Source organism: Ochotona princeps, chromosome 7, assembly GCF_030435755.1.
Source record: "Ochotona princeps isolate mOchPri1 chromosome 7, mOchPri1.hap1, whole genome shotgun sequence".
In the NCBI taxonomy this organism is placed as follows: Eukaryota; Metazoa; Chordata; class Mammalia; order Lagomorpha; family Ochotonidae; genus Ochotona; species Ochotona princeps.
The window spans coordinates 12,602,044-12,617,890 of record NC_080838.1 but is presented as its reverse complement, the minus strand read 5'-3'; the positions used below and the strand labels follow the sequence as shown (position 1 = coordinate 12,617,890).

The 15,847-nt window shown below is 48.8% G+C and overlaps 1 protein-coding gene across 6 annotated transcripts in view; it reads right to left on the bottom strand.

The window, feature by feature from the left end:
- Positions 1-1,591: 1,591 nt before the first annotated feature.
- Positions 1,592-15,847, bottom strand: part of ZNF827 (zinc finger protein 827) — a 172,670-nt gene continuing 158,414 nt past the window's right edge. Inside the window, exons 11-15 of one of the 6 annotated variants that reach the window (XM_058666794.1) lie at positions 15,664-15,830; positions 9,496-9,687; positions 8,987-9,164; positions 7,406-7,472; positions 5,426-5,565 (exon numbers count right to left, since the gene is read on the bottom strand). In XM_058666794.1, coding sequence (XP_058522777.1) covers positions 7,448-7,472; positions 8,987-9,164; positions 9,496-9,687; positions 15,664-15,830 — 562 coding nt within the window. In that variant the 3' untranslated portion in view covers positions 5,426-5,565; positions 7,406-7,447. The other 5 variants (XM_058666795.1, XM_058666796.1, XM_058666793.1 and 2 more) reach the window with 5 other exon arrangements.

Here is a 15,847-nt window from a genome sequence, read left to right as displayed (position 1 = left end):
TCTCTACCCTGACACGCAGCGAGCCCCTCTGGGTTCTTCTTCCAGGATGACTTAACACCCGTGTTTTGACAACTGATGTTTGTCCGCTGCACGTGACCTCTGCTAGGTAAGAGTTCCAATGTGCTGTTGTGATCATGGTGTGAGGTGACTTAACAATCTTTGCGGAATCACCTTGCTCTCCTGGGATTGGGGCTGGTGCTCTGCTAAATGATAAGAGTTGGTTGATGGCCACTAAGTGGTTAAGCTGCCATGGACACACATGGACTTGGGTCTCTGCTGAAGCTCTATCTGTGCAGCCTGACAGTGGGAAAAGTGTCTGTGATTTTGAATTACAATTCAAACAAAGGCCAGGTGACTGACAAGCTTAAAGATGCCCGGATCACATGCAGGACTTTCTAGAGAAGAGATGGGACGTGGCGTCCCTGTCTCGTGGCGAGCAGCTCTTTTCCCAGATCAACCCTCAGGGTTGCTGCAAGCCCATTTCAGGAAGACAAGGAGACCAAGCGGACCATGATTGCCAGTTTATTTATGTTGCTAATTACTTTCAGCTGCCATGAGAACACTGAGGTAGTGGTGCCATCTCAGACCACACAAGGCATACTCCAAATGAGAAGTCTCTTGGGCCTCCAGTGCGTATTTTATTATTTTCAATAAATATCAGTCACCCCAACACAAAATTGCTGTTTGACTCAAATAAGAAAAAAAATGGGTGAAAAAATGAAAGAGAAAATAGTGTCTGATCAATGTCTGACGGTCATTTTCAGCGTAGCTTCTCCTGCACGATCTCATTTTGATTTTTTAAAAAAGTAAATTTGATCATTTTAAATGTTAGAGTAAAGTGGTTCACAATTTCTTGAAATAAGCAAAGGACATTATATTTATAAGCTTGCAAGTTGTGAACCAGGCAAAACATTCTCATCTGCTGCCTTATGTATTTTTATCAATCATCACAGATTCATGGGGAAGGTCTCAAATGAGTAGAACTTTAAAATGGATTTTTAAAAAAAAATGTAGTCTTAACTTACAAGTGTGATTTTCATGTCTGTCTCCCTCTCTTTTGCCTCAATGTCTTTTCTCTGGTATTTTTCCCTGAACTATTATTACTTGTAGTTGGGCACCTGATTATTTAGTTTGCACAACATAATACCTCCTCCCTCATTAAACCCCATTGCTGTCCAACTTCACTAAGATAAATGGAATTATTCATTTTTTCCCTTTCTTTTTGGCTATGGGATCAACAAAATGATGTAAAGCAGGCAAGGGTATGGCTGTTAAACACTTTTTAAATGTCACTAAACAATCTCAACAAGGAGCTGGCTGCCACTGTATTGGATGAAAGATACACTCACAGCCTTCATGGCCATGAATGCTTACACAGTAACAGTTTGCATTGTCACCATGGCTGCTCAAACCCCATATTTTATAATAGCTTTAACTAGGAGTAGGTACTTCCAAAATCTGATTAAAATGCACTGAAAAGTACAAAACAGAACAAAGCAAGACCAACCTAACTCTCAAATGAACAAGCTGCTGAGGATGGCAACCAAGAAAAAAAAAAAAAAAAAAAAGGAAACAAGCATTATAGCCAACCTTTTTCTTTTTAATTAGAGTATATTATACTTTCAAACTGGATACACTAGAAATTGGCAATGCAACATAAGAGGCAAAGGAATATACCAGTTACTGTCAAAATGACCCTGTACAGCCTTGTAATGCAAAAAGCTTTATACAATACAAATTTTCAGTAATGTACACAAACCTTGACAGTATGATCATCTGAACATAATATGAAGAGTTAAAAAAAGGATAGAAGAAAGTGCAGAGAACCCTAACTGCATTACTATATGGAAAAATAAGCTTTCATAGAGAATGCATAGTGAAATCAGAACTAGAGTTACTTGGTGGGTGAATTTCTCAAAGATGTTAGTATTTTACATGGAAAGGATATCTATGGAATACATCCTTCCCTGAGCATCAAACTGCAAACCAAATTCAGGGGTACACATTATCTAGCTGGAATCTGAAAAATGCTGTAGATCTTTTCCTTTATTAATAACAACAATAATATATAAAAAGTCAAACAAACTCCAAACACACCTTTTCTCACTCAGAAAACTTTTATAATTTACCAGAAAGATTGATGACTCCAAAGTGCTAAAAAAGTTGCCCAATTTTATTAAGCATTATTACTAAGTCATTCAAATACAAGTTCAGTGGCAAGCAGTGAAATGCATGGCATTTGAGCAGTAAATGTCTCCTTCCGTCACCCCCCTTGCTCTGGAAAGTTCTGACCTTAGGGCCTCCTATTGCACAAGAGGCATGCTAGACAACCTGCAGTCCTAACGGCCAGTGTCACCCTTTCAGGTTTTGAACCTGCTGGTGCTTAAGTGTCATGCACCTGTTTTGCCAGCCTCTGTGGGATCACCAAGGCCCTCTTTCCTATCGTCACTGAACTTGTAATTTTGAAAACACATCATTAGCCAAGTGGCACGTTCTCCATTAGATGGGGATAAAGACACGACTTAAAAAAAAAGAAAAGAAACAAAAAACCCCCGACCGAATCCACCCCAAAGCCCAGTATTCTTGGAGTGTGATGTTCCTAACTGTTTATAGTGTCTTCCACTGAGACTGGGACACAGGATGAGGTTGGACAGCATGTCCAACACGGTCTCTGGTAGAGAAGGTCTGAGGCTCTGGGAGCTTCCCATGAACATCTCCTTTAGTGTAAACAGTTGGCCAGGGCACCGAGCAGGCGCCCCTCCCCCCGGCCTGGTGGCCTGGTGGAGGGAAGTGTGTAGCACACTTGCAGGCTCTGGGGCTGCAGGAAATAGGGAGGTCACTGTCATGGTCGGGGGGGAACAGGGAGACCACAGGTATGGGGGCAGACAGTCCGATCTTCTGGCTCCCTCAGTCCCAGGGGGCTCTCAGTGAAGCAAACTGACTAGAGGAAGAAAATCGGGGAGGCTTTTATTTTTCCCTGGACAAAAGGATGGGAAAAACAAAATCAAACAAAAAAGCCACAAACACCCAACGCTAGCCTAGGATGTAATGGGAAACGGTGATAGGGCGAGAAAGTTCCTCCCGCGTGCGACTTTTCCCCTAAAGTACATACAGACCTCGGGCTCTACACAGAGCACACTTCTTCGTGCTCTTTCAGCCTGTTTTGAGCTGGAAATTCTGTTGTCCCCAAAACAAAAGCAATGAGCATATTCAAAGATTTTTTTTCCCCTTACTCTTTTTTTTTCCTTTTCAAATCACTCATTACTTTTGAAGATCAGCAAAGGGACTACACGCTCAATCCACGCCTGCTTCCGGCCTGCTGCAATAAAGTGCTGCAAGTATGTTGTCATTTTAATGACCACATAATAAGAGCTTTAAATAAGTATCAAGTTAGCCTCCTAGCAGCTCACATCTACCAGGCGTTAACAAAATGGAATATAGAATCGCTAAGAACACGGAGAATACCGCTAGAGCCAGAGGATCTTCAGACACAATGGACATTTCGCAGGGGGCATCAACTAAACCAGAGGACTAAACAGCACCTTTTTGTTTGTCAAAGAGATTGTGGCTAAATTTTCAAACATAGAATCTACTCATTCCATAAAAACAGGTACATTTCCTTCCTTTCCTTTCATTTTTTTTTCAGATGAGAAACAAAAACTAGTGCAAGACCAAAGCACTGTGCAAAACTGCCATTTTTTTTTTTTTTAGTCTGAGCATTTATACCCAGAGTTTATCCAAACCGCTTTAATCTCCTTGGCTGGATTTAGGAATCATAAAGTTTTTTTTCCATTCATACAGTTTTCTTTTCCTGCAAACAAATGGTAACCACTGAATTAATACATCTCATATATATTTATATATATATATAATCTGCCCTTAAAAAATGATGCATTCTGTGTGTGTGTGCACATGTGTCATTCATGTCATGGATGTACAGGAGCACACGCACACGCACACACACTTCCGCGGTGCGATATTGGCTGCAGTGCTGCGAGATATTTCCGTAGAGCAGCCGTGCGCGAGCCTTTGCAACCTCCTCGGCAGAGGGGTCTGAGCGCAGGGTCTCAGGTTGCTCTATCAGAAAGCTCTGGCAGCGCTGCAGGAGCCCACCTTTCCTTCATCCACTCAGCAGCACCCGGCCCTACCACGCTGGAGCCATTAGAGAGAGGGGGAGGCGATGGAGGAGTTCAGGAAGAGAGCGGAGTGGATGAAAGAGCCCAGGAGGGGAAAAGCAGGTTCTTCGCGGTTGGAAAGAAGCCAGGACGAAGGCTGTACACATGCCACGCGCGTGCGCGGCTCTCTTTCCCAGAATCCGCCAGAGCCCACACGCCCCATTCATCTGGTGTGTGAGCTTATGAGGGCTGACTGCAATTAAGGACACTCGCTTTAGGGCTGGACGAGACAGAATTCCTTTCAGAGAAGAGGAGGCAGGAAGGGCTGAGAGATGGGGTGGGTGTCTGGGGAGGCATGCCTCTGAAGGTAGAAGTATGCAGCGGGTGACCTCTCCGAAGATTGGGTAAAGCAGCTTTTCAGGTCAATGCGATAGGTATACACACAGAGCCAATTCTCTATTCCTTATTAAACATATACAGTACACTGGTGCAGGCCCCTGGGGGGAAAGGGGGTCTGTAGATTTTGCAGCAACTTACACCTGCTGGGGTTGTGTTTTAAGTTTTGCGGGTTATTATTATTATTATTATTATTTGTCTCTTTGTTTTTGGTACAGACCATGGCTGTCCTCAGACAGTCTCTGCTCTTTCTCGCAGTCCAAGGTAGGCGAGGAAGGAGTGTTTGGGGGAAGGGATGCTGGGCGGGGCGGTCTGAGGTCGGGGAGGGTGGAATGTGAGATCCAAGTGGTTCTTGGGGTACAACATCGTCAAGGGAATGAGATGGGCAAAATCCGAGTTCCGATACTTGTCTAAACCCAAAGGGGAGCCACTGAAGGCCAGCGCTTTAAGTGCCAGGTTGGGCTCCGAGCTGCTGCCGCCATGGGTGGCAGACAGGGCCACGTTCTGCAAGGCCTGGGAGGCCGACATGAGTGACAGGGGAGACAAGAGGTTCCGGGAGCTGCTCACCACCAGGAGTGGGGCCCCGGGGCCAGCCGGTTCCTTGGGGGCCACACGCGGGCCCTTTTTATCCTCCTCAGGGCCGTCCAGGCTCTGGTGCTTCTTGACGTGGCGGCTGAAGACGAAGGGGTGGGTGGTCTTGAACAGGCACTCTTCGCAGCTGAAGGTCTGGCGGGGGGCATGCTTCAGCTTCTTGTGCAGGTTCAGATTGTCCTTGCGCTTGCAGCTGTAGCTGCACTGGTCACAGTGGAAGGGCCGCTCCCCGGTGTGCACACGCACGTGCTCGATGAGCTTGTTGGCGGTCTTGGACAGGTAGCCGCACTGGTCACACTTATAGTGGTTGCCCAGGCGATGCTCCCGGGTGTGCGTCTCCAGCTCCAGCTGGTTGGCCTTCACCGTCTGGCAGATCCGGCACTTGTACTCCATCTTGTAGTGGGTCTTGAGGTGGCACTCCATAGCAGCGGGGCGGTTGGTGGAATAAATGCAGAATGGGCACCTGCCAGATGAGGAGGAAGCAACGACAAGGGAGGTTCAGCCAGCGCCCTGCTTCTCCTCCTCCCTCACTAGCCTTCCCCGGCCCCTCCCAACCCCCAGTCTCGAAGCCCTGACCTGTCCAGCCCAGCCCAGCCCAGCCCTGCCGCCTCTCAGGGGTGGGGATGGCCTCATGGGCTGTCAGTGCCATCAGAGCAGCCCCCTTGCTAAGGAGGAGCCGCGACGAGGTACACTCAGCTTGTTCTGGGTCTCTTGGCTGGAACAGCCAACAGGGTAGCCTGCACCAGGACAGGCAGAGTCCGAGGTCATAAATAAATAACCTGGTGCCTCCCTTCCGCCCCACCCCACCCCGGCCGATTGCCCTCCTCCCCCACCCCCACCATGCCCAGCCGGCCCCCTGGAGCCCTCCCCACTCCCCTAGGGGCAGCATGGAGGGCTAAACCTCCTGACCTCCCCTCTAGATGGGAGCAACACAAAAGAATGGACTTTTCATGCACCACACCAAGCACACGCAGAAAGGCTAAGAGATTTGGAAGAACAGCTTATAGGGGGAGAGCTACCTCCAGCAAACAGAAAGTCACAGAGGGCAGAGTCGTGCTGATTAAAGGGTTGTTAGGATGAGAAGGCCTGGGTGTGTGAGGTGTGTGCACGCACAGGCGTGTATGCAGAAAACCTAGGTCCTAACGCACTGGCTCTTGATTGGCAAGGAAGGCGAGGACTAAGGCAGGGGCAGGGATGGGGGGGGCCTACCCAGCAGCCCATCGACTAGGGAGGGACAGGAGGACCTGCTCTCTGGAGCTTGGAGACTTCAGGAGATATGGCTGTGCTGCAGGAGTCATTGTACAATCTGATTCCCAGTGGGCAGGAAGGTGCCTCTCATTCCCCACTGGGCTTGGGGGGACGCTCAGCGTGTGCATTACAAGCGGGACAGAGGGAGTCCTTCCTGGAGCAGTCTCCAGGAGTGACTTAGGTAGATTGAGCAAGGGGTGGGTCTTAGCCCTCTCTCCATCATTTCATTGGGATCTAGCTGGACAATTCCCCCAGGGTCAAGGCTGGGTCTTCATGCAGCTCGGGCTCCCCGTGTTTGGCATGAGGATTCGCCATCATCGATCCTCCTGGTGGCCCAGAGGGGCTTGTGAGCCCATGCTAAGGGCACGTCTAACCAAATGGTTGAGCTTCCTCTGCGAGGAGCTGGTGGGCTCAAGGTGGGGGCTCAGATGCCCGCTGCAGCATGTGTGCTCGCTTGCCAGACAGAATACGAATGCGAATGTGGCTGCCTTGCCTCTGGCTCAGGGGCCCTCCCGCAGGGAAGGGCCCGGGAGTGGACTGTTCTCGGAGGGTTTGGAGTGGTGTTCAGCAGAGCCCAACATAACCAAGTGCACCGTGCACTGCCTCCTCAGCGCCAAGCTCGCCGTTAGCCTTGGAACCTCAGCTCACAGAAGAGTGCACACGAGAGAAATATAAAGCCCATTCCCAGGTCAGGTGCACACACAACCCCTACGCCAAGCTGGGCCTTACCTAGAGGAGTCTGAAACTCACCACTGTCCTGAGCTACGGCAAAAGAAAAATAATAGTATAATCTTATTTGATCTGCATTATGAACAGGATATAGAGTACAAGCAGTTCCATCACAGAAAAGCAACTGAGACATTGGCAGTCTGTTTCATGTTAAGTACATTTCTGTGACCCACAGCTCAATCTCGCTTGCTTTCGCTGCTCGGGGCAAAGTGCTAAGGGTTTTCCGGGACTCCCATGCTTTCTCTTAAAGACACTCTCTCAGGCAAATGAATTCTCTGATATGGCAAAGGAAAGAAAACAAAAACAAAAACAAAACAAAGACTCACTGTATAGCCAGAAGGCATTATCAATTGTTTCAAAGTATTCTTCTACTTGGTCAGCCTAGAACATAAACTATCACACAGGGGACCGTTAGCGCCGCACGGGAAGTGTCTTGTACCGGCCAAAGCAGCAGGGTTCACTGTGCGTTCTCCCCAGTGGGTGCAGAGGCTGGGGACTACTGAGTCCCCGAGCACAGGCGAACTGGCAAAGCCACAACTGGCAGGGGGCTGCAAAGTTCACGGGTGTGACGGGCTACTGAGAGGGGCATTAACACCTAGTCCAACCACAGGAAAACATGGTTCCACTATTTTTTTTGTTTTGTTTTTAAGTAAGAGTACACAACAAAGGGGCAGTGGAACCAACCCTAAGAATTTCCCCAACAAGTTCTTCCTAGGTTTTGCCCATGGTCTGATTTTCTGGAATGACCATCTTCCCCTCTCCAGGCCCTTCTCACCTGCTTCCTCCCACCCCTCTTCATCTCAGTGCAATCCATCGGCAGCTGATGTCTACTGAGTCTTCTGTTTGGAGACGTTTTGGAGACGGGTCCCCTGATCGGGCAAGTGCCTGGAACTGCCAACCCTGCATGGCCTCCAAATCTCGACTCCAGGATCCTCCCACACCTCTCCACTCCCACCCGTCTCTCCAGCCTTGCCTCTCTGACAAACTGTGAATGTCAATGATGAGAACGTTTTAAAATGAAGATTTTTCAAAAGTTCCCTGTTAGGGAATTTGTCATTTTTTAAACGACATGATCATTTCAGCCTGCAGAAGGGTGTGCCTTGTGCTTCCTTCCCTCCACTGGACTGTAAGTGCCTTGTGAGCCTGGACTCCCAACTTCAGTGTCCCTGGGAGAAGTCTGTTGGGTGATGTACAGACAAACCTTTCCTGAGGAGGAATGGGGCTGGATTTCTGTGTGTCCTGAGCACCTGCAGTTAGGGCCGACACAGCATCTTGACACTAACTGGTGGGTCTCACTGGAGACCAGGGGCTGCTTGCAAATCTTGCTTCATGGCATTGCTTGTTGTCTAGTCTTTGGGGGCAGGCACTGGCATGCTTGCGAAGACATGGAGCCGTGCGATCTCTGCGTGAACAACGTGACCTCCTGCCTGTTCAAACTGCCAAGGTTCTCATTGCGGGGTGCGTGGAGGGTAGCAAGACAGTTGAAATGTTTATGTAAAATATGGCAAGTCATCTGAAAAACAGAGATGGTGATCTGCACTGACTATGTCACGACTGATACCTGCGGATGCTGATTCCCCAAGTCCATTAAAATGAAATCTGATCAAAACTTGAGGCAGTATGGAAAGGATCTACCCTTGCAAGTGGGGTGGACCCAACACAGCTGCTTCCTTGCCCTGAATCCTTGAACAGTTGCCACATGGATTCTCCTGCCACTGTCTCTTTGGCCCATCAGGGGACAGGTTTGACTCAATCCAGCTAGAGGCAGCAGAGGTTCCTGTCTAACTCCCCTCCTATCAAGTTCCCCCTTCTCCATGATCCCGCAACCTTCAGGGGAGAGGAAGGGAAGGGCAGGGGGAGGGGGTATGTAACAACGCAGTAAAAGGTTCTGTACTTGCTTTCCTTACTTGAGCCCACCGGTGGGGACAGTGTGGCATTTCTTATGCTCCAGCAGCTGTTCAGGGGTCTTCATGAACTTGTGGCACACGTCACACTCAAACATCCGGGTAATGAGGTGTATCTGCAGATGGCGCTCAAACATGTTCTTCGTCTTGCAGACAAAGTTGCAAAACACGCATTCGAACCCTGCAAGGACCGAAGCTGGGTGTAGACGCACACCAGGCACAGGGGAACAGAGAGAGAGATGGGCAGTAGTGGGGCCTTCAGCCCACCCACCACCCTGCACCTCCAGATGGCCATCGTTTTCCATGTACTGCTGCCTGCATGTCTGTGCCATAAGGAGGTAAACATACAGCTCCCCACTGGACAGCAGTCACACCAGAAGGAACCATGCCTTTGAGGTGGTGCAGGACAACCTGAATCCTGGAGCCAGGGGGCTCTGTTCTGGCATCCCTCCTCGGCCGGGCGAAGTCTCCAGACCGGGAGGGCTGGGTAGACACCCCCTCCCATCCCTCACCTTTTTCCGGCTTTTCCTCACTGTTCATTGAGGGCTGACTCCCAGGCACCACAGAAATGACCAGCAGGTTGTTCCCACTCTTGCTCTTCTGGGAGCTGTCAGAATCCTCTTTACTATTAGCAGAGTCGCTCAGAGCTGAGAGGGAGGATGATGAGGGGCTGTTGGACTCACTAGGGGTCTTCCTGTCTTCCCCTGAAAAACACAAATCACCTGAGTCTTTTACTCGAGAGATGCAAACCCTCAGGATGGTGGCGTTGAACTTGGGGCAGTCAAGTCTCCTGGAAGGATCCCTGGGGGAGTCGAGGCTGAGGCTCCCAATTCCCCAGAGGACCCATTTGGATTCCAGGTCCAAGAGCACCTATGTTTTTGGTACTGGAACCAATAATGGGCACACATCCATTTGGTCGTGTTTACTGGGGTCTTCCAAGAATTAAAGTGTCAATCGCTACTAAGATGGCCTGACCATGTTACACAAGCTTCAATGTTCCATTTTTAAATGCTTGATCTTACATGATCAGGCATGTGAAGAACTAAGAAACACAACTCCAAATGGAGAAACGGTCAACCAATCAAAATGGACCCAGAGCAGCCGGTGTTGTGGCATAGTGGGTTAAGTTGTTGCCTAAAATGCTGGCATTCCACATGGGTGTTGCTCCAAGTTCTGGCTGCTCCACTTCCCAATCAGCTCCCTGTTAGTGCTCTTGAGTAAGTAATAAGGGATGACCAAAGCTCTTGGGCTCTACCACCACATGGGAAACCTGGAAGAAACTCCTAGTCCTGGCTTTCACCTGGCCCAGCCTTGGTCGTTGCAAGCAACTAGGGAGTGAGTCAGCAGAAGATCTCTGTCACTGTTCCTCCCTCCCTCGAACTTTGACTATCCAATAAATTAAAAAATGTAATCCCTCAGGTAGAAGAAACATGACACCAAATGTATAAATGGATCTGCACCAAAGAACGAAGAGCGTTGGAAACAACATGTGTAAATTTGTAATTCTTCCTATTGTTTAAGAAATAGAGCAGTTTTGTTTAAGCAAAAATAGCAGTGCACTGTAATCAGAATGCCACAATAGCACAAAGGCTGGAGAGGAGCGAGGAGAGGGTGACACTGAGATTTTACATATGGAGTGGTATGCTCACTGGAATTATACTGTTAAAGATGTGCGTTATAAATCCTAAATAAAGTGTTTTATTTAGAGTACTTCAAAATGTCAGTGGAAAAACTTACGAAAGATAAGTTTATTTTGGTCTTTCAAAAACTCTGAAATATTACATGAGAGTTCTTTAAAAATGCATGGACAATGTGCAAGATGGGCCCGGCATGGAAGCCTAGTGGCTAAAGTCCTTGCTTTGAACATGCCAGGGGCCCATATGGGCACCAGTTTTAATCCCAGCGGCCCCCTTCCCATCCAGCTCCCTGCTTGTGGCCTGGGAAAGCAGTCTAGGACAGCCCAAAGCCTTGGGACCCTGCACCCGCATGGCTGACCCAGAGGAGGCTCCTGGCTCCTGGCTTCAGATCGGCTCAGCTCCATCTGTTGCGACCGCTTGGGGGAGTGAATCAATTCACGGAAGATATTCCTCTCTGTCTCTTATTGTCTCTGTATATCTGACTTTCCCATAAAGATAAAAATAAAATAAAAATTTTAAAAAGTCAAATAAAAATTCATGGGCAATGTGTAAGATGAAAAATCGTGCATGGATTTTCTTGTATTGGAATAAATTATCTTTTAATTTCATACTCCTGGTTCAGGAGACCTTATATTGTGAATTTTTAAGAAAATTCTTGGTGTGCAACTTAAGAGACAACTGATTTGTGTATTTATTTGGCAGGCAGAGTGACACACACACACACAAGGGGGGGGGGAGAGAGAGAGAGAGAGAGAGAGAGATCGGATATTTTCCTCCCACTGGTTCACTCCTCAAATGCCAGGAATCTCATCTGGGCGTCCCACAGAGTGGCAGGGAGCTGGATCAGAGACAGAGGTGGGATTCCATCCCAGGTAATCCAGTGTAGGACGCAAGCCGCGTGAGCAGGCCTCAACCTGCAGTGTCACAAAGCCTGCCCCCTCTTTTGTTCTTTCATAAAGAGAAGAAAATTCCATGTGTCGAATCTCTTCATTTTTTTCCTTTTGTGATTTCTTTTTTATCACTTAAGCTTTTACAAATCCTTCTCACTCTGTAGGTTTGATAAATATTCCCGTTCTGCAGCTTTTCTAGGGAAGATTTGTGGACAGGGATTCTAAGTCGTTTGGAACTTGCGTTGGTGTCAGTGTGAGGGAAGGTGTTGATGGCTGCACTTTTCCAATGAGCTACTCAGATTCCTCATGCCATTTATTGCAGTATTTTAGAATTGTAGCAAAATCTGCATAGAAGAAGTCACAGGCACCACAGGGGCGATGTCCCTGCCTCTGAGGTTCTCCGTAGGGCCAAAGAATGAGGCCAGGTGGGTGAAGGGGGGTTACCATAAAGGGAGTTAGCACGCAGGGAGAGTGCAGTTCTTCAGAGCCCCCTGGTCTCCCACCCACACGCGTGCATGGGCTAGGAGAAAACCCTAAGGCAGGATGAGAGAGCTTGGATTTTCCCTGTTGACTAAAGCTCATCCTGAGGATCTCAACTTCCTTTAGGTAGAATTGTGGATTTCCTAGGATACAGAAACAGAAACTACCTCTCCTGTGAGAGAGGGAGATGGAGAAGGGGAGGGGATGGGAGGAGAAGCCAGAGGGAGAGGTGAAGGGGAGGAGGAGGGGAAGAAAGATGGGGGAGGGGAAGGGAAGGAAAAATGGGTGGGAGAGGGGGAGGTAGGACGCTGGCCTCCCTGTGGCTGTTTTATCCTCCAGCTGCTCCTAGCGGCCAACGCGAGCAGGAAGCACCGTCAGGGCTGGGCTCTCGGCCCAGGTCTCCCATGTGCGTGGCGGACAGGCAGCTGCTTGAGCCATCCTCACTACCTTCCAGGGCACACATTAACAGGAAACTGGAATCAGGTGTTGGAGTTGGAGTTGAACTCAGGCGCTCCAATGTAGAATGGAGACATCCAAACTGCCCTCAGAAACAATGAGCTTGTCTTGTTTTCTTTTTTAATTATTGCTTCATATCAGAACTTTGCATTAATATTGTTTATTCACTTATAGATTTAAACTGATAGGTCTTGGGGTCAAAATCCAACCTCTCAGAGCAGCTCTAAAACAGGGAATGCTTGCTGAGAGGTCATTCGTTGACAACAGGGTTCAGCAAAGTGTGGACCTTAGGCTAAAATTAGCCTCCCACTTCTGTAAATAAAGTTTTATTGGAACACGGCTATGAGCATCTGTTTGTGCATTTGTCTCTAACTGCTTCCCAATTCCAGTGGCAGAGCTGACCCGTACTGACAGAAACCATATGGCTCAGAGGCTAGACTACTTATCATCTGGCCTATTAAGAAAGAAAAAAGGTTTGTAGGGCTTTGGTTTATCAGACAGGTTTTTTTAAAGATTTATTTTATTTTTATTGGAAAGTCAGATATACAGAGAGGAGGAGAGACAGAGAGGAAGATCTTCCATCTGATGATTCACTCCCCAAGCAGCTGCAACGGCTGGTGCTATGACAATCTGAAGCTAGGAGCCAGGAACTTCTTTCAGGTCTCCCACACAGGTGCAGAGTCCCAAGTCTCTCTCTCTCTCTCTCTCTCTCTCTCTCTCTCTCATAGTAAACCTTGTTCTTCTAATCTTTTTCACCCCAAAGTATGGCTGAACCCAGCCAGAAGCCTTGCTCCCTCTTACCCCATAACACAGCTCCCTCCAGCCCACTTTGGAGAAATTGTAATGGATCGAAAGAGGTTGGATTTCTTACTGCTTCGTTGTCGTTGGTGCAAGCTTCCCATTCATAGCTAGCCTGTGGCCCAGGCTGTGCGTTTGCATGCTAGATTAATTTCCATCACTATCTTACCATATACGTATAATCCCTGGGGCCGTCCTCAACTGCTTTCCCAGGCCAAAAGCAGGGAGCTGGATGGGAAGTGGGGCCGCCGGGATTAGAACCGGTGCCCATATGGGATGCCAGTGAGTTCAAGGCAAGGACTTTAGCCGCTAGGCCGCAGCGCCGGGCCCTATCAAACAGTTGTAACCTTATTCTAGTAGCAGCGATATTAAAGACTTCAATTAAAAGAGAAACTCCAGGGCCCAGTGCAATAGCCTAGTGGCTAGAGTCCTTGCCTTGCATCATGCTCTGGGATCCCATATGGACATCGGTTCTAATCCTGGCAGCCCCACTTCCCATCCAGCTCCCTGCTTGCAGCCTGCGAAAGCAGTCGTGGACGGCCCAAAGCCTTGGGATCCTGCACCCGTGTGGGAGACCCAGAAGAGGCTCCTGGCTTCAGGTTGGCTCAGCTCCAGCCTTTGTGGCCACTTGGGGATGGCCACATCAGATGGAATCATCAGAATCATCAGATGGAAGATCTTCCTGTCTGTCTCTCCTCCTCCCTGCACCTGCGTGGGAGACCGGGAAGAAGCTCCTGGCTTCGAATCAGCTCAGCTCTGACTGTTGCGGCTGCTTGGGGAGTGAATCATCGGACAGAAGATCTTCATTTCTGTCTCTCCCCCTCTCTGTATATCTGACTTTGCAATAAAAATAAATCTTAGAAAAAAGAGAGAGCGAGCGAGAGAGAGAAAAGCTACTCTTAATTTCTTGTTACTAACGAACGAGGACATTTATCCCAGCCAAGACCTGGAACCCTGCCACCTGACAAGGAACAAGAGGATCTTTGGTGTGGGTGCTCCCTGTGGAGCACGAAGGTGAGTAGGAATGAAAACTGTTCTGGCTGAGGTTCTGGGGTCCCATCTGGGTTGCTCACCTTACACAGGAGACCCCCCACCTCCAGGAAGCCCCAGGGATTATACGTATATGGTAAGATAGTGATGGAAATTAATCTAGCATGCAAACGCACAGCCTGGGCCACAGGCTAGCTATGAGTGGGAAGCTTGCACCAACGACAATGAAGCAGTAAGAAATCCAACCTCTTTCGATCCATTACAATTTCTCCAAAGTGGGCTGGAGGGAGCTGTGTTATGGAGTAAGAGGGAGCAAGGCTTCTGGCTGGGTTCAGCCATACTTTGGGGTGAAAAAGATTAGAAGAACAAGGTTTACTATGAAAGAGAGAGAGAGAGAGAGAGAGAGAGAGAGAGAGAGAGAGAGAGAGAAGACTGCATGTGGAGCCAGGGGGAAATACTAGAGAGGCTGGCCATGAACTTCCTCGGCTACTCCCAAAATGCCGAATTTAATTTACCTTCCCTGGGGTTTCCCAGCTCACCTGCTGCCCATGGTGCTAATGTGGTTACAGTCGCGCAAGTGACACCTCACACAGTGTAACGGCTCTCTGCAGACCTCTCAGTCATAGCTGCTCAATTTACTGATGAAAACAAGCTCTTATTGCTGCTGGCACCACTGAGCCAGAGTGGCTGAAGAAACAGAGAGGAGGCACACATGGCCAGCACGACCACCAGGGCAATTCACTTGTCGGAGCCCTTCCCGTGCTAGTGACGTCAGAGGTTGACCCAACACCTGAAACTGGCTGTTGGCAATGCCTGCCCTTGATGTGTGAGCATCCTCCGGGTTCCCCGAGTGACTGCACGCTGGTGTCACCTGTACCCATCCCTTGTGAGAGCATCACTGCATGGTGATGTCCAGACGCTACCATCATAAACGTGGGAGAGGCCACCCAGAACAGAATGGCAATAGAAATGAAAGGAGAGCACAGGTCTTGGCCACGATCTGGACAGTGATCCATTTAAATGTTTCAGGGGAATCTGGTTTTCCTTGGCCTGGAATAGACAAGCCCATGTTCCATCATGGCCAGTATCAGGGGCACAGGCCTGCAGCATTCGTTGCCCAGTGCCCTGGCGCAGCCAAACAGTTCAACATTCTGCCAACTTTCCCCGGGCTCTCACCGCAGCACACAAACTCATGACAAGTAAATGGTTCAGAACCTCCCCACTGCACCTGAACCAATCAGCTTTTTGGTCTGCCAGGTCATGCCATCACAGCCACAGGGTGATGTAGTTCTATCTACCCTGGAAACTCTTCCCTTCCCTGGAATGACCTTGCCAGGGCACAGGGCACTGGGGGCTGCTGCTGGTTTAGCAGCACCCTAGGGTGAGGTGATGGAGGAAAATGGTTGGGGGAGGAGACAGGAATGGTCACCTGTGTGCTTAGTGTCAATGTGAGCCTTTATCTCCGCTTCGTCCATGGTGACAAAGTCACAGGCAGTGCAGCAGATGGAGAACATCCACTGCTCCTTGTCCACGTGGAGTGACATGTGGCTGACAAACTGGACATTGAGCTCGGTCTCAAATCCGCACACGTGACAACTACAGGAAAGGAAAGA